At 25.6% G+C, this 20,374-nt stretch overlaps 3 protein-coding genes and 1 pseudogene across 3 annotated transcripts; all 4 read right to left on the reverse strand.

The window, feature by feature from the left end:
• Positions 1 to 1,864: 1,864 nt before the first annotated feature.
• LOC132918406 (uncharacterized) lies at positions 1,865 to 3,605 on the reverse strand. The gene is made up of 4 exons (XM_060979618.1): positions 3,452 to 3,605; positions 3,165 to 3,320; positions 2,217 to 2,384; positions 1,865 to 2,064 (listed from the first exon to the last, which is right to left on the reverse strand). Exons 1-4 carry the CDS (start codon positions 3,551 to 3,553, stop codon positions 1,906 to 1,908), a joined length of 585 nt encoding a protein of 194 aa, XP_060835601.1. The 5' UTR covers positions 3,554 to 3,605; the 3' UTR covers positions 1,865 to 1,905.
• A 906-nt stretch (positions 3,606 to 4,511) lies between these two features.
• On the reverse strand, positions 4,512 to 8,028 carry LOC132926864 (uncharacterized). Its single transcript, XM_060991279.1, has 4 exons — positions 7,927 to 8,028; positions 7,079 to 7,231; positions 5,531 to 5,698; positions 4,512 to 4,670 (listed from the first exon to the last, which is right to left on the reverse strand). Exons 1-4 carry the CDS (start codon positions 8,026 to 8,028, stop codon positions 4,512 to 4,514), a joined length of 582 nt encoding a protein of 193 aa, XP_060847262.1.
• A 1,169-nt stretch (positions 8,029 to 9,197) lies between these two features.
• Positions 9,198 to 13,887, reverse strand: LOC132926871 (uncharacterized; annotated as a pseudogene).
• A 1,471-nt stretch (positions 13,888 to 15,358) lies between these two features.
• LOC132917734 (uncharacterized) lies at positions 15,359 to 18,252 on the reverse strand. Its single transcript, XM_060978612.1, has 4 exons — positions 18,101 to 18,252; positions 17,429 to 17,581; positions 16,781 to 16,948; positions 15,359 to 15,625 (listed from the first exon to the last, which is right to left on the reverse strand). The coding sequence occupies exons 1-4, from the start codon at positions 18,200 to 18,202 to the stop codon at positions 15,467 to 15,469; spliced, it is 582 nt and encodes a 193-aa protein (XP_060834595.1). The 5' UTR covers positions 18,203 to 18,252; the 3' UTR covers positions 15,359 to 15,466.
• Positions 18,253 to 20,374: the final 2,122 nt, after the last annotated feature.

The raw sequence follows: 20,374 nt of genomic DNA on the forward strand, positions 1-20,374 counted from the left end.
TATATGTCGTAAATTAATACATTTTACTTCTGAATAATAATCTAACCTCAAAATGTAAACGGGCAATCTTTGTATACGTGATGAATCATCACTGATGAATTATTAAATGTCATTAACAGCACGTGATGAATACAAATTAATAATATACATTTTTATTTTATTATATTATTATTTTTATTAAAACAGTTGTGATTTTATTCGTATTATATAGATAAGAATGTAGATCATTGGATCATAAAACAGAACAAAGGGTGAGTGTAGAAGATATGGCAACGATAATATGAATGTGTGAAGTGAAAAAAGAGGATAGAATAAAATATCAATTTATTAGTGGGAGGGGGGGGGGGGGTGTAGAAGTGGATTTTCAGGATACATTAATGTTTGATGATTAGGTTATCAAACGATTGAGAACCTTATATCTAGGGCTAAGGACTTTATGCCCAAAAAAAAAAAACCTTAAAATAGTCATAAAGAATATGTCCTAAAGAATCTCTAAATATGCATTTAAAAAAAGTATATTAATTGTAATAAATAAAAATACATAATAAATACATATATTTGTAGACATGATCAATAAATAGATAAATTTGATTAATTATTTGCTTTTTTCAGATTTTTTTCATTTTACATCAAGTTTTAGTCTAAAATAATTTTTTTTTTTTAAACAACTTAAATTGAATACATTTGTATATTTTTAATATAGTACTAATTACTTTGAGAATTACATTAAAGATTGAACTATTAGATATTTTCTTAAGTTGAGAATTAAAAACTTACTCATTCATATAAATAGTTGTCAAATATTCACATATAAAATGAAAAATAGTTAAATATACAAAATATGCAACAATAAATTTTAAATATAAACTCGTATTGCTATGAAACAAATTTCTATATTACTTAGCTGTGTTTTAAATAATTTTTTAAAAATATGCAAACTCCTGGAAGTTTCGAGCCCTAGTTATACCTTTTTGGGCGAACGATTGAGGACACTTAAAATTGACAAAGAGCTTACCGCTGGCTCAAACAAATCCCCAAAAATAATACGATTGAGAACGAATTTACATGCAACGTTGCCATTTCATTTATTTGGCTGTTAAAAGATTCAGTAATATAAACATAAAATATATATTCTTGAAAAAAGTCATAAATTAATAATTATAATAATCTTATACAAATATATGGGTACCTGGTATCTAATAAATAAAATGATTTGGAACAGTATCCACGATTATATCTAATAATTATGAACTTATAAAAATATGTATTTTATATATTATGCATACACAAAAGTAAATAATGTAATATATATGTATAAAAATATAATAAATATATAATGAAAAATGAGTTACTATGGTATGTCATATCGTATCTGGCGTCTAAGTCACTAATACATCCGGTTAATCCGATAAAAGTTCGATAAATATCAACACATTATCGTGATCATATTATCGTTCGACAAAAATTATGAAATTTGGCAAGGTTGGAAAAAAATAAAAAATCGAGCGCTCTCGTGTTAGTTGTTACAAACAAATTCTGTTCAAAATCGTATTTTATGCGATGATTATATTATTGGGTTTGGGTTCTTGGGATTTAGGTAATTACACATTTATTTATTTGATAAAACATTTGTGACACGTAAAACTTTGATTTCTCTTACTTCGTTACAATATGACTCAGGTAAAATTTTGTATAAATATAGATATATATTATACTGTATAGATTTAGTTTATTTTAATGATCACTACAATTTTTAACTATAATCCATAATTAACTATCGTTTTGAAAATAAGTAATTCAAAAATGATATAATTCTTGTGAAAAAAGAACAATTACATTTTTTCTGAATCAAAATTCAGCTGCTTAAATAGTTATTTAAAACGTAGTTAACAAATAAATTAAATTTCAAGGACGCTTAAATTCCATGATGCAAACTATACAGCCAAAAATCTCATTTCTACGTGAATAAAACATATGCAATTTGTATGTCCCATATATAAATACTTTCGGGAAATTTGTATCCATGAAAAGTGACAAATCAAAACCTGGAGCTATATATGTACCCTAAAAGTATAAAAACAAGACAATTTAAACGTTTCACATTAATAAAAAAATATTAAATCGTATTTATTTTAATTAAAATAGTATAATTTTTTTGTGCTATGAATACTAATAAGTAAATAAAATCTAATAATTTTAACGAAATAGGTTTTTACCGGAAGTATAGGACAATCGATATTTTTAAATCCAATACCATGTATGAATGTTGGCCAATTCTTTCCCATTACATTTTTAAACGATGAACAAGCCTTTGGTGTCTTCTGTGTAAACGCATTTTCTCTCCAATTTCCAGATGCATCTTTGAGAGCCATTTTCATTTCCAACTATAAAAAAAAACCCTAAAGATGTATTTCATATATTTGGCACTATGATACAATAATATACAACTCTATAGCGCGTTTTAGATACAAAAGTATTATTTAAAGTGGAACCAACGTACCGCAGATACAATTTTGTGTATGGTTTCATGACCAGCTTGAAAATTGCGTAACTGCTGTTTTATGTCCCAACCCTCCTCCCGCAAGTATATGGATTATTTTAATAGCTATTAAAAATTATTATAATTATTACTATTATAATATAGTGTTTGCAGTTATTATTACTATATTATATTATACAAGCCTGAAGTCTCTTATTTCTTGATTATTGCTTCTCAAAAACAATAAATTGTATGAAATTTAAATTTAGAACAATAGTTTCTCTAATGATATCAATGTGTATTAAAAAAGGATTGTAAAAAAAAAAAATAATTTGAAAGATGAAATAACATGGCGATTTTGTTTCATTAAACTGAAATTCGAGTACAATTTTGTTTGCTATGGTTGCCTTCTGTTAAAATAAAATAAAATAGTTATTATAATTATTGTATTTAATTAGAAACTTGCATTTTAAATTTGATTGAAGCATTTTAATTGATGATCCTTATGCAGATCAAATTTTTTGTCCGGTTTTCCATAAAATGTTCGTTAATAATTTCATAAAGACCTATAAAGTCTCAGATTAATTGTATTACTTACTTTTTAATTTTTAGCTTTCAACTCATAAATAGTGATTATAATTGATTCAAAAAAATGTGATATATCAGATAAATTATAATCACTTACGAATAAACTGTCGTCAAGAGGTATTTCGAGAGTAGAATTTCCAAGGAGTAATGATGTATTATTGCCCTTGTGACCAATATACACGTTATGTTGGATTTTATTTTTTTTCGTAGGATTGCAATTAAAAACTTGTTTGAAGTTTAATTGGAAAGGTCCCTAAACAAATATATTAATCAATAATCATTAATCAGTAACCACATAATATCTTAAATGACGTTTATTCTAATTGTGTTAGTTTAGTATAATTATGTATTAACTTAAATATTATATTATATAATATCACTTACAAGTAGAGGAGCTTGAAGAATTTTTTTTTGTGCAACCGATACCGATATAATAATAATTGTGAGTAGCAGCTGTATAAACATAAAAATAATATGATGTTTCATGATTTATTTTTGGTGGTTCCGATGAGTATACAGCTACTGTTTAACACGTACAACCAAGTATCACAAATACTAGATACCTACTGGCTACTACTTATTTGTTATAATTCAAAAAATTGTTAACCAAATATGTATAATATGATTAGTTATACGCTCCATGATTTCTTACAATAGGTACGCGTATTTAATAACGTTATTATCAATTATTACTGTTTCATCTCGTGATTGTATTGTAATTTGACACGTTATGGCATATTTTTGATTCCACTGAAAATTTATACCTAATTCAAATAATCGCTTTTTTATAAATTTTTATTAGATTAAATTATAGTATATAATATATAATCCAACTTTAATATCGATGTGTTATTTTATAATATCATACATTACTGTAATACTCATAAGTAATATTTTGTTATAATTGTTACGCTAATAAGGTTTTGTCAAATCAAAAAAAAACCATTCATGCCGCGATTGTTCAGTTCTAATGCACGAAAAAATCGTGTGTCCCCAAAAGGAAATCTACATCGACGACTTTTTTGTTATATAATGTGAGGAGTATTTTGAGTATTTTTTGATAATATGTTTAATATTTAAAAGAGGTATTGAAGCTTGATGTTGGGGGGGAGGTCTTTGTTGATGGAATATGGAAAAATCGATATGGAATGCGTGTTAAATTCTTGTCATTGTGATTGCGATATATTTAAGTCTGTTGAATTCCAAAGGTTTGTGTGGGAGAGAGTAAATCATAGTTTGATTATTTTAGTCTGCTAGTTATTATGATTTTTGAATCCTAAAAGTCACTTAAGTTATGAACTACGATCATTAACACATTTAAAAGATAAGTTTTTTAGTAATTCTATAGTTTTTTAGAAAAACACTAACAATTACGTTTTTTAAAAATATTATCGTAGATATTTAATAATAAACCATTATAAACAAAGTTAATATGTAACACATTTCAAGGCCGTTTAAGTTCTAAGATGAAAACTTGACATGCGAATATTTCATTCTTTCGTGAAAAATAAATGTAAAATTTGTATGTCCCATACAAAAATGTTTTTGGTAAATTGGAGTTCTTGAATATTGAAGTATCCACCCCCGAAGCTGTGTAAAAACCCTGCAAGTATAAAAACAAGTAAAAAAGTATAATATAAACAAGTTGTTTTCATTATATCATTCATAATTCATAAATTGATTTAATTGATTTAAATTATTCTTTTTTATTATTCCCACCTTTTGCTCCTAATTGTATGGGATCATTCACGCTTGTTCTATACACCTTTGGTATGTCCTTTACCCCGAATCCATCATAACTCACACTAGCTTATTTGATTTTAAATATTGATGTTCAGTTAAATCATTTATTTGTCAATAACATTTTATATAATATAACTTTAGAGCTTGGTTTTTAATGATTTATTTTATTTATTTTTCAAAGAAAGAAAAGATTTTGGGTTTTTTTTTTATTTTGATATTACACCAAATTCAAAAAGATTAATATAGTTTTCTTTTCCGAACAAAATAGATATGTACCACAATACATTTATTAAAACACTGAAGCTGATTTACTCTGCTTTACCTGCTTTAACAACATTTGGGAAAATATATAATTTCAATTTCAGTGTCGGTCTGTTTGTCATATTTTAATAACTTTCCATCATCAGTTATTCTTAAAATTAACCAATGTTAAGGATGATGAGCATTACCATTGAAGACCCATCCACTTTTATCTAATAAATACACACACACATATATATATATTATTGTAGGTACATTTGTCTGTACTTAAGGCTGCGGAATGTTATGTTATAAAATAAATAATATGAATAAATACATATTTGTACATATTTATTTTAGTATAATCAATTATGTATTTTAACCTTAAGTATAATACTTCAACAGCCAATCGACATAACTTATTAATTATAATAAATAATAAATAAAAAATTAAATAATGTTAAAAATATAGATTTTTACCGGAGGTATAGGACAATTGGTATTAATAAGTCCTAAGGCTTTCGAAAATACAGGCCACGCATTTCCCATTATTTGTTTGAAAGTTGAACATGCTCTTGGCCATTTCTGCATAAACGAATTTTCTCTCCATTTTCCGAAAGCATCTTTGAGAGCCAATTTAATATCCAACTACAAAATATTTTACTGTTTAATAAATCTCTGCCATCGATCTAAAAAACTTAATATTAACGTGTATTGGAAAATAAACTATATTTATTATTGAAAAAATACATCTAGAGTTGTATATGTTTAGTTTCTACAACAGTTAGTAATTCACAAAGTGTAATTGTATCTTTAGCCAATACCATTTAAGTTATTATAGGCTTAAATACTTATAAATGAATTATTGGAATGAGATATAAGAAGAAACACATAATTATGGACGACAACAGCCGTTAACGAACGAACATTTTCGGTAGCCGTGTAAGAGTTGTAGTACCGGCAAGCTCGTCGGCTGATACCGTGCAGTGGGTATGTCGTGATTTGGAAATATCACATAATATGATAACTAAAATAGGCTGCATCCGAAAACAGCACACTTTTGATTTCGACCCCCAAAAAGGTTGATAGACAAAAACCGCACACTATTTTTATTGCTAAATAGCGGATAAGATAAGATTTTTAGGAGCACTTGTTTAAATGTTGTGAAGAATTGTTAATAGACGTAAATCGTATTAAGTTTTTAAAAAATGTCAGTAATGAAATCTATTAATCAAACTTAAATTTTTTTTTTTTAATTTCAATACTACCTATATACAATTTTTTGTTTAGATTATTATTATTACATTATTTTTATTTTTTATTTATTTAAATAATAATTAATAAATTATAGAATTTTAAAATACTATTTGTCTATATAAACCATATATGCTATAGTATATATAGTATATACATCTGTATACTAAAAATTGTGCGATTTTAACTTACCAAAAGTGTGTGGTTTTCTCCTGTATTTTATCAAAAGAGTGTGATTTTAGGAGTCAATGGCTCAACGTTAAAATATTACAGGAAAATAGATATTGATACTGTGTTTTTATGCATATATTTTGCGATTATCATTTTTTTGTGCTGCTAATGTTATAGTGGTATTATATAAATTCTAAATGATTATGATTATTAATGTATTTTATTTTAAAACAATATTCCATACTTTGTGATTTCAAAAAAAAAAAAAAAACGTAATTTATTAAATTGTATTAAAAAATAATTGTCATCAGACCTCAAATAAAGAAAAGGGGATGATATCTTAAACCCTTGTAGTATTCATATCTGGTCGTAAGTAATGAAAATGTGTACATAACTATTAAGTAATTAAATAATAAATTAGTAATTAAATTAAATATTTTTTATTTTTTATAAAAAATGCTTTTTTTTGTGAAATAGAAATAATACATTTTAAATATCAGATATTGATTATTCTTGAATAATTTATTTCAGAAAGTAAATCTATAGGTATTTGGTATATTAGAAACTGATTATAGATAGATTGATTCAATTAAACCAACTTACAAATAAAGTGTCATCAAATGGAATAACACCGGTTGAATTTCCAAGAATTATTGTTTTATTGCCCTTGTGACTTAGATACCAGCTTATCTGGATTTTACTATTCTTCATAGGATTGCAACTATAAATATCTTTGAAGACCACGTGGTACGGACCCTAAGAAGTATTAAAAAAAATGTTTAATATATTTGTATTATAGTTTTATATTATAATGTGCAGGTACAGTAGTGAAACCTCTAAACATAAAAAAACCGTCAATAGTTGAAATGTATCTATTATTCGAATGTTCAAACTTTTAAGTAAGTTTCCTATGTTTAAATGTGTTGTTAATTAGATAAAAGGACTACGATTAAGAGGTGATCACTAGTTAGATGTACTAGTCGAGAAAGAAATAGAGATTTCATTTTTATATTTATGTTTTTATGTTTGTTTGTTTTTATATGTTTTATATTTGTATTAGGAACTTCCTTTTTATGTTAAATACAAAACTCTAAAAATTAAATTTTACTCCTATAATCTAACTTACGATAGATAAAAATGATATGAATTTTATTGAATTTTTTTCTATATCTATATATTTGCTCAAGATTAAAATATTTACTAAATACGAAAAACACGAACATCGAAATTCTATTTTTGAGTTATAAAATTATACTATTTTTCTTTTAAAAAGTTTAGGCATAAAAATACAAAGTCACTTATAATATTCTCTATTAAAAACTCAAAGTCTAAATAGTCTAATAAGTAGTCAATTTATTATAACAAATAATTTTTGAGACTATTGCTTCAACGTGACTTCAATGTCTATTTATTGTTACTTTTATATACACTTATTCTAAGGTTTGACTTACAATTGGAGAAGTTGAATATATTTTTACATCGGGGGACTTGGCAGATTCCAAATTAACTGTGAATGTAAGTTGTATGAACATAAAACAAATATAATTTTTCATAGTTTCTATTTTTTCTTTTCCTGGTACAGTTGAGTATAATATTCGACGTATAAAACTGAATCATAGGTATACTAGATAATAATAAATAATAATACTAGATGCTAAATATTACTTTTAAAATAATAATAGAAATCCGTTGTTGAATTTTTATTGACATAATATCTATTGTTTGCATTATAATATAAAATATCAATGAAAAAAAATCAAATTTTAAAAATACGCTAAAATTGTATTACATTTTTTTTTTATATTACTATATTATATCAGTTTTATACATTATTATAATGATATTGAATGATTTACGAATATTAATAATTTAATGATTTATTTGTATAATTTTAATAATTTTATTAAAAAATATAAATAAGTGTACATAAAATACAATAAGTTACTACGTAATATATTTCTATCACATATTCATCTCGCTATTGTATTTTTGTGTTCAACTAAAAACTTAAGTTATACATAATATGTATAATATTACTATGGTTTATTTTCATTTCGATTATTACTAAATAATTAGCACAGTATTTAATGATTGAATCGTATAACATTGTTTTAAGTTTTATATCAATTTTACACTTAATGTTTAAATTAAATCTTGCAGTCTTGCTTATTGTAAAAGGAATTTAAAGGAAATGGCGTAAGGATAGTAATGTTCCCACCACCTTGTACAAAATATAAAAACCGTACTATTACATTTTAATGGAAAAATCGGGAAATTGGAAAAGAAAAGATTTTTCGAAGTTAGGCTAACCACCCATCCTTGAAGAAAACGTTATCAAGAAAAAATCTAAAGAGTAAGGCATGTGAGGAAGAGATGGAGAACAAAGCTCTATGGAGATATCGGAAAACTGCGGCCAAACATAGATAATTCAGTGTGGATGCCAAGAGAAAAATGAAAATTATTTTTATTTCCTAATTTATTCATATTTTATACATTCATAATATGTTTGGTGTTATAAAAATTGTTTACACATAAAAATATATTTTTAAAATTTAAAATAAATGGAAATAAATCATTTTTTTTTATGAATTTATATTTTGTATAGGTACTGTTGTTTTTCAAAAAAGTTATTCAAAACTGTTATAATTCTTGAGAAAAAGCAACAATTTAAATTTAAATTCAGGTCCATAATAATTTTTCAAAAAAGTAATTAGATTACATTTCAAGGACGCTTAAATTCCATGATGCAAACTGTACAGCCAAAAATCTTATTTCTACGTGAATAATACATTTGCGATTGTATGTCCCATAAATAAACACTTTCGGGAAACTCGTATCCATGAAAAGTGACAAATCAAAACCCGGAGCTATAGAAATACCCTGAAAGTATAAAAACAGAACAGTTTAAATGTATCACATTAATAAGAAAATATTTAATCGTGTTTATTTTAATTAAACTAGTATAATATTTCTAATTCAATCAATTCTGTATTTTTTTTGTGCTATGAATACTAATAAGTAAATAAAATCTAATAATTTTAACGAATTAAGTTTTTACCGGAAGTATAGGACAATCGATATTTTTAAATCCAAGACCATGTATGAATGTTTGCCAGTTCTTTCCCATTATTTTTTTAAACGATGGACAAGCCTTTTAGGTCTCTTATGCGTAAACGCATTTTATATCCAATTTCCAGACGCATTTTTGAGAGACATTTTTATTTCCAACTATAAAAAAATTTCAACGATTAAATATTTCTTTGGAACTATGATACATTTCACAATATTAACACGTTTTGGAGACAAAACGAAATTTAGAGTAAACCAACATATCGCAGGTACGATTGTGTGTACGATTTTTGGACCGACTTGGAAATAGTGTAACTGTTGTTTTATGTTTTCCTCCACAATGTTAGGTTTTACGAGTATTTAATAGCTTATTCTATCAATTAAAAAATATTATTATTAATTGTATATGCAGTTATTATAATACGACTTATAAAAGGCAAATATCGCTCATTTATTGATTATTATTTCTCAAAAACCAAAAAATATATGATCTTTAAATTTGGAACAATATTTCCTCTAATGATGTCGATGTGTAGCAATAAAGGATTAAAAATACAACAATTTTAAAAATTAAATCACGCAGTGATTTTCTTTCAGTAATTGGAAATCGAGAATACTTTTGTTTGTAATGGTTGCATTTGGTTACAGAAAATAAAATAGTTATTATTGTACATAATTTGAAACTTGCATTTTAAATTTGATCAAAACCACACAAATTAATGTATTTAAAATATGTATAATTGACATTTAATTGATTTTAAGATCGATTTATTCCATACAATCAGAGTCTTTTAATGGATTAGTCGTATGCAAATTAACGGTTTTCTAACCGATTTTAAAAAATTCATGTGGCGGAATCGTACCTATCAATGTAATCGCAGAAATTCTTGCATTAAAATAGGATAAGTTAAGATAAAAATAGTTACAAGTAATAACCATGTATAAACAATAACTACTTACAAAAAAACTGTCATCAAGAGGTATTTCGAGAGTAGTATTTCCAAGAAGCAATGATGAATTGCCTCTGCGGCCTATATACACGTTATGTTGGATTTTATTTTTCTGCAGAGGATTGCAACTAAAAATCTGTTTGAAGACTATTTGGATAGGGCCCTAAACAAAAAATTAATCATAAATCAGTAACCACATAATATGGTTGGCGTTTTAAACATATTAACTAGTTAATTGAACCAGTATCTGAAAATAATGAGTTAACAAAATCAATCTATGTATTTGTTCTATTTTAGCTATTTCAATTTTTAATTAACAAAGACATATTTCTCGAAGTCGATAATGTACTATAATAAGTTTTTTTTACAAGTGTAAAATGGCGGAACGAAAATGCACATCAAAACATCGTGGGAATTGGGAGTAGTAAATGCGACAATAAGTGATATTAAAATAAAGAAAAAAAATATTATATTTTATAATAATGCAATTAATACTACAGTAGAGCCTCGATAGTCTGGACGAACTCAGACTGAGGATTTTCAAGATAACCTACTCAAATTACTAAGATTTTCATTATTATTTTCACCACCTTCATATTTATTATATTTTAAATTAAAAAGAATTGGTAAAATAATAGGTAGGTAATAAAAATGACGAAATTGTTTTTTGATTTTTTTCCAATATCTATACGATAATGGTTCATAGAACAATAATGTAATACGCAAATTATTAATCAACGTTGTTACGATGAAGCAGAACAAAATATACAATAATGTTTGTACTTCAAACTCTTGTAGTTAGATTAGTTAGAGTATCAAAGCATGAGTTGTCGCCATGGAAAAAAAATTGGTTTAATAATTAAAAAAGGAACATTTAGTTTTCACGCTTCACGAATTTTTTTTCATATAACTCATTGTTAGTTATAACTAGATAGGTACTGATGAATTAACTATTAATTATTATTGTTCATTGCTTATATTTAAAAGAATTATTACAGTACAAAATATCTGTTTATTGTTTATTCAAATTATGTTAATTTAATATAATTATTTACTTAATTATTATACCATATTATATCACTTACGATTGGATTTGGAAGAATTTTTTTATCTACAGCCAATACCTAAATAATAGTTGTGAGTAGCAATTGTAAAAAACACAAGAAAAAAATAACATTTCATTATGGTTCCTTTATTTTTGTGGTTTCGTTGAGTATACAAACAGCTATTGTTCAGCATGTAAAACCAAGTCGTGTCACAAACAATAGATAGGCACCAATTATTTTTTATATTTCAATAAATTATTACCAAATAATAAATACTAGTAATTACAGGAAACACAATTGTATACAATCGATATGCGTATTTAATAGTTTTATGAACGATCAAGGTCTTATCTTGCGATTGAATTGTCGCGTTACGGTATATTTTTGATTTCACTGAAAATGTACTTAATTAAAATAAATAACAGTTTTTTTGTTTTTTTTTCTTGTTTTCGTGTAGAATTATTATTTCTATATTTTAACTCAGTGTTGGGGTATAATCTTAAAATATTATTACTACTATGTAGGTTTCAATGTATTCGTATTATAAACGAGTTTGAATTTAAATAAAAAAAGATTAATCAATTGCATGGTCTTTAAGTTGCTTAAATTAATACCATGTTTGCTCAAAACCATTTAAAAATACCAGTAGTTTTTCTAATATGTAATTACATGAGTAATGTTCTCATGTTTGAATCGCTGAAAAGTTGGTATTTACACTTGTATTGTCTTATTTAAAACAAGTTGTGTATAATGCAATAATTTCCAAAGTCCGTAATTGGACTTTGGAAGTCAATAACAAAGGAGTTATTAGGGCTGGATTGTCAGAAATACTAGATGCCTACTACTTATTTGTTATGATTCAACAAATTATTACCAATATATATATATGATTAGTTACACGCTTCATGATTTCATACAATAGGTATGCCTATTTAATAGCTTTATTATCGATCACAGTTTCATCTGTAGTTTGAATTATCACGTTATTGTACATTTTTGATTTCACTGAAAATGTATACCTAATTAAAATAATCCTTTTATTTATAAACTTAAATATTATAATATATAAATACGCTTCAATATTGATGTGTTTTTTTATATCATATATCACCGTAATGTTCACTAGTAATTTTCTTCTAAAATTATTATTCTAATGAGGTTTTTAAAAACCAAAAGAAAACCACTCATGACGTAATAGTGTTCAGTCCGAATGCACGAAAACAATGGTATGTTTTCAGAAGGAAATCCCCATCTACGACTTTTGTGTTATTTAATGTGTGGAGTCAATTTAGATTTAAATGTACCATTTGATATTTTGAGTATGTTTAACACTTGAAAAAATTAAGGATGTATTAAAGCTTCCAAAAAAACATTCCAATGTTTGGTGCGGTAGATAGTAGGCATCTGTAAACTGTGCCACAAGTACCTTTTTTTTTAGTGTTGACTCCGTCACAAACAAAACTCGTAAAATTGAGTTTATGTAGATTTCTCCGAAAAGTAAAACAAATATCAGTTTAAAATGTATATCTTTAATACAGGGTGGTTCTTTTATCATTAAACACTAATAATTTCAAAGTGTTGACTTTTTCAATTTTTTTTTTTAAACAACTTACAAAAAAACTGTCGTCAAAAGGTATTTCGAGAGTAGAATTTCCAAGGAGCAATGATGAATATTACTTCTGTGGTCTACATACACGTCATATTGGATTTTATTTTTCTGCGTAGGATTGTAATTAAAAACCTGTGTGAAGACCAACTGGAAAGGGTCCTAAATAGTTAATCTTAAGGTATAGTAAAAATACTAAAATTGGCTAAATTAAACATGGATTATTATTTGCAGATTTTGATTAGTTAGTTTGTCTGTTCTTATTAACTTTTTTACAATGAGGCAGTTCATATAATATAAGTGAACATTTTAATAGGTTAATTTTATAAATATCTGAAAATGACGAAATTAAATATTATGTTTATTATGAAGAATTATTTGAAATTATACATGAATCGTAGTCAAAACATAATGGTACACGAGGTAAATAAAAAAATATTACTAGAAATATGATGTAATTATGTTTCAATAGTCAAGAATCGTGTCAAAAAAAAAAAAAAAGGAAGCACAGTAAAAAAATTGTTGGTGGTAAAACCATTTATATGTCACTGTAAGATAGACCTTATCGATATGCAAGTACAATCAGGTGGTGAGTATTACTTTCGAAATCGTGGATTTTTAAATTAAGTTTTAACTGAAATATGTGCAATGTAGCCAAAATGTAAAATATTTCATGGTAAGTCTCGCCACATACAAAACCAAGGCTCAGTCGAATAAGCTGACCAGGACATTAAATACCATTGCTACTGGTTTGAAATATAACCGTATTAATAAATGGAGTGAAAGGATAAAATGTTCACCTAACGAAGCTATGTTTAGTATAAAACTAAAAGTTGGATTAAACAATACACTTTTGCCAATAAATATAATAAGTAAAATGGTGCCTAACTACAAAATAATAATAATAATTTTAGATTTTCGTTTCATTTGTGTCGCAAGTAATGATTTTTAGTTGAGTAATTATTTATTAAACAAATAAAATTACTCGTTATTTTATTTTAGCTGTACCCTTAAAAATAAAATCTATTCGTTTTAATAGAGTTGATTCACTTAGAAAATTAAAATGTCAAGCGATACAAAACGGAACAAGCTTATGAGAATCGTTTCTGTCCTCGCAAAGTTGGTTATTTAGTAACGGATAACATTTCAGACGACAATAGAGCTCGTAGTGATTTTAAAAATATTATTAGATATTTTTTGGGGAACTATAAATATTTTCAGGGCATACACAGAGCTTCTTTGAATTTTCGTTACAACGAAATTTCCGTTATAATGAAAAAAAATTCTGTCCCCTGGAGTTTGTTAAAACGGGATTTTACTGAACTATAGTAGTGTAATAAAAATAAATAAATTATAATAGTTTTTACCTGACTTCTATTTAAATATCTAATGTTTTTGATAATCTAGCAGTTATATGTTTTTATAATATGCTCTAATTAATATGGCATGAACTACAAAGAATTTCCAGTAGGCAATAAAATATTTAGTAAAATAATAATAAATTTTATTAACTTATATTAATATTAGATACATGCTTGTAATATATTTGTTGATTATGATCGTGTGATTGACGATTTTGTACGATATAAAATTTTCAAAGTTGTATTGGCAACTTTGTCACGCGAAAATTTAATGTTATCCATGAGTATTAGATATTTATAATACAGGTTAAATAAAAAAAAAATTGAATTAAGATCCTATCATAATATTTAATCAAATTTTAATTATCTTTGTGTTTTTTCATATTCCATACTGTAATACTCCCCAGTACTTGTTGCTATGGTTGTTAATTGTTATTCTAAAAATGTTTTGATAAATCAAAAGAACACCTTACAAGGCGTTTTGGCTCAATTTTAATGTACAAAAAATTGTACGTCTCCAAAAAAAAAATCCCCTTCAAGGACTTTTTTGTTTTTTTGTTATTTAGTAGGAGGAGTAAATTTAGATTTGAATATGTAATTTGATACCCACAGTATTCTTCGATAATAAAAGGAGGTGTTGAAGCTTGGAAGGAGGTCTTTTTTGATGGAGTATATGAATACATAGAATAATGGGAGGCGTGTTCAACTCTTGCTATTTGATTGCGTTATCCTTACGTCTGTTGAATGTCAATGGTTTGTGCGGAGGAGAGTATAATATCATAGTTTGTTAGTTATTGGGATTATGGAATCCAAAAATTCACTTCCATTATGGTATGAACTATGACCCAGAACACATATTCTATATTTCTTTAGAAAAAACCAACAATTACATTTTTTGTAGAATATTAAAGCAGATATTGTAATAAACCATTGTAAATAAAGTTAATTTATAACAGATTTCAAGGCCGTGTAAATTCTATTATGTAAATTTGACAGCCGAATATTTCATTTTTTCGTGAATAATACATATTAAATTTGTAAGTCCCATACAAAAATGTTTTTGGTAGATTGGATTTCTTGAATAATGATGCATCTGCCCCCGGATTTATATAAATACCCTGCAAGTATAAAAGCAAGTATAAGAGTATGTACGCAAATTGTTGTTGTCATTATATTATTTATAAATTTTAAATTGATTTAATCTATTTAAATTCTTATTTTTTATTATTTACTTTTTTACTAATTTTGTAGGGCAATTCACGCTTGTTCTATTCTATCTCATAGGTCTTTAACCCGAATCCGTCATAACTCACACAAGTTATATCTGATTTCAAATATTGATGTCCAGTGAAACCAATTCTTTATTTCTTAATGATATTTCACATCTAACTTTAAAGTTTGATGTTCTAAAGATTTTATTTATTGAGTATTCAAAGAAATAAAAGCTCGTGGTATTGTTATAATTACACAAAATTCAAAAGGAATTACATAGTTTTTTTCTTCTTCGAGCAAAATATAAATATACCACATAACATTTTACTATAACTACTGAAGCTGCTTTACTTAGCTATACCTGCTTTAACAACATTTTGGAAAATATACAATTTTAAAATTACATGCTTTAAGTCTCGATCAATTTTGTCTTTTTTTCATAACTTTGCATCACTAGTTATTCCTAAAATTAACCAATGTTAAGGATGATACGCATTGCCATTGAAGAATCGTTCACTTTTACTCAATAAATTCATATATATATATATATTTATACAGTGGAACCTATGGAACCTTGATAAGTCAAAATTCAAGGGAAATTCAATTTGTTCGACTTATCGAGATTTTCAACTTAATAAGATTTTTGTGTTATCAAGAGTTTAAGAAAGAATTTCGACTTAAAGAGTTTTGAAAATGTATGTACGTATTTTATAATTTTTTTATTATTTTATAGTTATAGCAGTGTACAGTGTGAATTGTCATTGTTATTATTTTAAAATAATTACTAAAGAAATATGATAAAAAAAGTGATTAAATACCCGTAATTAATAATTTATATATTATTGTATGTACATTTATTTGTCTGAAATTTGGGTCACGGCACGTTATGTTATAAAATAAATAATATGAATAAATACATATTTGTACATATTTATTTTACTAAAATCAATTATGTATTTTAACCTTAAGTATAATACTTCAACAGCCAATCGACATAACTTATTAATTATAATAAAAAATAAATAAAAAAATTAAATAATGTTAAAAATATAGATTTTTACCGGAGGTATAGGACAATTGGTATTAATAAGTCCTAAACCTTTCGAAAATACAGGCCACGCTTTTCCTAATGATTGTTTGAAAGTAGAGCATGCTTTTGGCCATTTCTGAAAAAACGAATTTTCTCTCCATCTTCCGTTTGAATCTTTGAGAGACATTTTAACTTCCAGCTACAAAAACATTTTAGTAGTTAATAAATCTCTCTTATGGTTCTGAAAAGCTCAATACTAACGTGAATTGAAAAACAAACTATATTTCGCATTGAAGAAATACATCAACAGTTAACAATAATACAAGATAGGCTATTCGGGCCTGGTCGATGCGGCAACAGCGAAGAATATAAAACAACAATACAAAGACCTCCGAGGTAGACAAGGGGATGATATTTCAAACACTTGTAGTATTAATTCATGGACATAAGTGATGACAGTGTGTATGAGACCATTGAGTAATTAATAAATAAAATACTCATAATAATACCTTACTGTAGTATTAACTATTTTTTTTTTTTTTATAATATCATGATACAAAAACACATTTTAAATAACGGATTATATTATCATTGTTGAATACTTAATTTCAAAGAGTAAATATCTACAGGTATATTGTAAACTGATTATAGATATATTAATAAAATTATAATTACTTACAAGTAAAGTGTCGTCAAATGGAATATAAGAGGTCGTATTTCCTAAAATCATAGTTTTGTTATCCACGTGGCTTAAATAATAATTATGCTGGATTTTATTATCCTGTGTAGGATTGCAATTATAAACACGTTTCAAGGATAACTCGTATGGACCCTAAATAGAAATATGAACCAGTTTTTAGTATATTATAATGTTTTAGTATTTCAACGTGCACAGTCTTAATATGTTTTAATACCATAAAAATATATTCATAAGTGACTTCACTTATATCGACTAACTTGTACACTATTTAGAAGCTTTAGTATGTTTAAATTTGTTGTTAGTTCAATAAAAAGACTACGATAGGGTAAAAAATAAAAACAACAATTAGTTTTTATATTTACTTGAGATTAAAATGTTCACAAAATTCGAAAAATGCGGAAATGTAAATTCCATTATTGAGATAAAAAATTGTGCAATTTTTCTTTTAAAAAGCTTAAGCATAAAAATACAAAGTCATTCATAATTTTCTCTATCAAAAAGCTCAGTCTAATAAGTAGTCAATTTATTATAATATAACAAATCATTTTTGAGACTATTGGTCCGGGTGGTTTTAATAATATAACGTGATTTCAATGTCTATTTATTTAATCGTATTACTTTTATATACACTTATTTTAAGATATCACTTACAATTGGAGAAGTTGAATATATTTTTACATCGGGTGACTTGGTAGATTCCAAATTAACTGTGAATATAAGTTGTATAACCAAAAAAAAAATACAATTTTTCATTGTTACTATTTTTTGATTTCCTGGTCCTGACGAGTATAATATTTAACATATAAAACTGAATCGTAAAAATACTAAATATTAAATATTAGTTTTAAATGAATAATAGAAATCCGTTGATGAATTGTTTTAACATAATATCTATTGTTTGCATTGTAATATAAAATATCGATGAAAAAAAAAATGAAATTTTATAAATACGCTAATATTGTATTACATTTATTTTTCATATTATTATATATTATTATACTAATACTGAATAATAGACGGATATTATTAAATTAATGACTTATTTGTTTAATTTTAATAAATTTACTTTAAAATATAAATAAGTGTACAATGTACAGGATGCCATACAATAGGTTACTACATAATTTATTTCTATCACATATTCATCTCGCTATTGTATTTTTATGTTATACTAAAAACTTAAGTTATACATAATATGTATAATATTTCTATGGTTTATTTTCATTTAGATTATTACTATATAATTAGCACAGTAATTTATGATTACACTATATGTAACACTTAATGTTTAAATTAACTCTTGCAGTCTTGCTTATCGCGAAAGGAATTTAAAGGAAATGGCATAAGGATAGTAATGTTCCCACCACCTTGTACAAAATATAAAAGTCGTACTATTACATTTTAATGGAAAAATCGGGAAATTGGAAAAGAAAAGATTTTTAGAAATGTTTTCTGTTTTATATCAATTTTACAGTTAATTGATTAAATTAATTTTAGGTTTACAATTAATTATTTGTTTATATTTATCTTCTCAGATGATTCTCAGTTCAGGGTAAGAATAGGACCACAGTAACTATTGTTTATCGTAAAAAGTGATTAAAACAAAGCGTAGTTTTGATAGTGGTGTTTCCATCGCCTAGGGTACAATGTATAAGTGCTGCATATGTGGCTGGTGGTAATCTCTTTCGGTCAATATCATGTTTACTTGAAGGAAGTGTGCAAACTCTCCCGTGCCAATATTATGGTTACCTATAGGAAACGTATAAACTCACCCGAGTTGTAAATGTTATTGCTATAGCTACACTATGAATCAGTAAACCAGATTTTCAAACTGAAAAATCCATATCACAAAAAATAATAAACTATTAAGACCAAAAAATAGATAGGTACTTATCGTTTTGAAATCTGGATGTTCATATAATAATAAAAATTATATTTAAATGCATTTAATTTATAATATACCTATTTTGTATTTATTTAATGTTTTATTTTGACTATAATCATAGCCCACGATGATATTTTTAAAATTAAATTAATAGTACTGAAGTAGACTCAAGATAGTTTGAAATTGATCGCAAAAGGTTTTTTTTTTTTTTTTTTGTTAAATACTTTTTGGGTGTAGAATGAAAATATAATATTGTGAATCATAAGTTTATTTATTAAAAAAAATGAAATTCTATGAAGCATAGATAACATAGATACAAAAATGACACTCTGTAGGATAATCGTAATTAATTTATCTCTCGGACCAGTGATTGTCTCGTTTCACAGAATTCCATAAGAAAAATGCTTTTTTTCGGATTTTTATAGTATTATTCCTGAGTGTACGTGATTAACTAGAATATAATATAATATATTGCTATATTAGCTATATTAATGTATATTGGTAAAATAGTGACATTTCTCAATTTAATTATTATACATTAATTTCGATTAATCTGAATTAATGTAGTTATAATTGATTTATTTTGATTATGCGGTTCTTACAATTATACAATACAATCTAGAATATGTTTAACAGATAATTGATTGAACAATTCTTTATTTATTTGAAATACACGAACAATTACGTTTGTTTTTAAATAATATCGTATACATTTAATAATTAACCTTGATAATCATAGTTATTATACAACAGATTTCAAGGACGCTTTATTTCTACAATGAAAACTTGACAACCGAATATTTCATTTTTTTGCGAAAAATAAACGTAAACTTTGTATGTACCAAATAAAAATGTTGTTGGTAAATTGGAATTTTTTAATGTTAAAGTATCTTTACCAGGAGCTATATAAAACCCCGCAAGTACAGACAAAGATATACAATTATACAAACCAATTATTGTCGTTTAAATCATTTATAGTTTTTAAAATGATTAAATTAATTAATTTTTTTCTTTTTCATAAAACCCATCACTTGCTAGCA

The sequence above is a fragment of the Rhopalosiphum padi genome, chromosome 1 (genome assembly GCF_020882245.1).
Source record: "Rhopalosiphum padi isolate XX-2018 chromosome 1, ASM2088224v1, whole genome shotgun sequence".
NCBI lineage: Eukaryota > Metazoa > Arthropoda > Insecta > Hemiptera > Aphididae > Rhopalosiphum > Rhopalosiphum padi.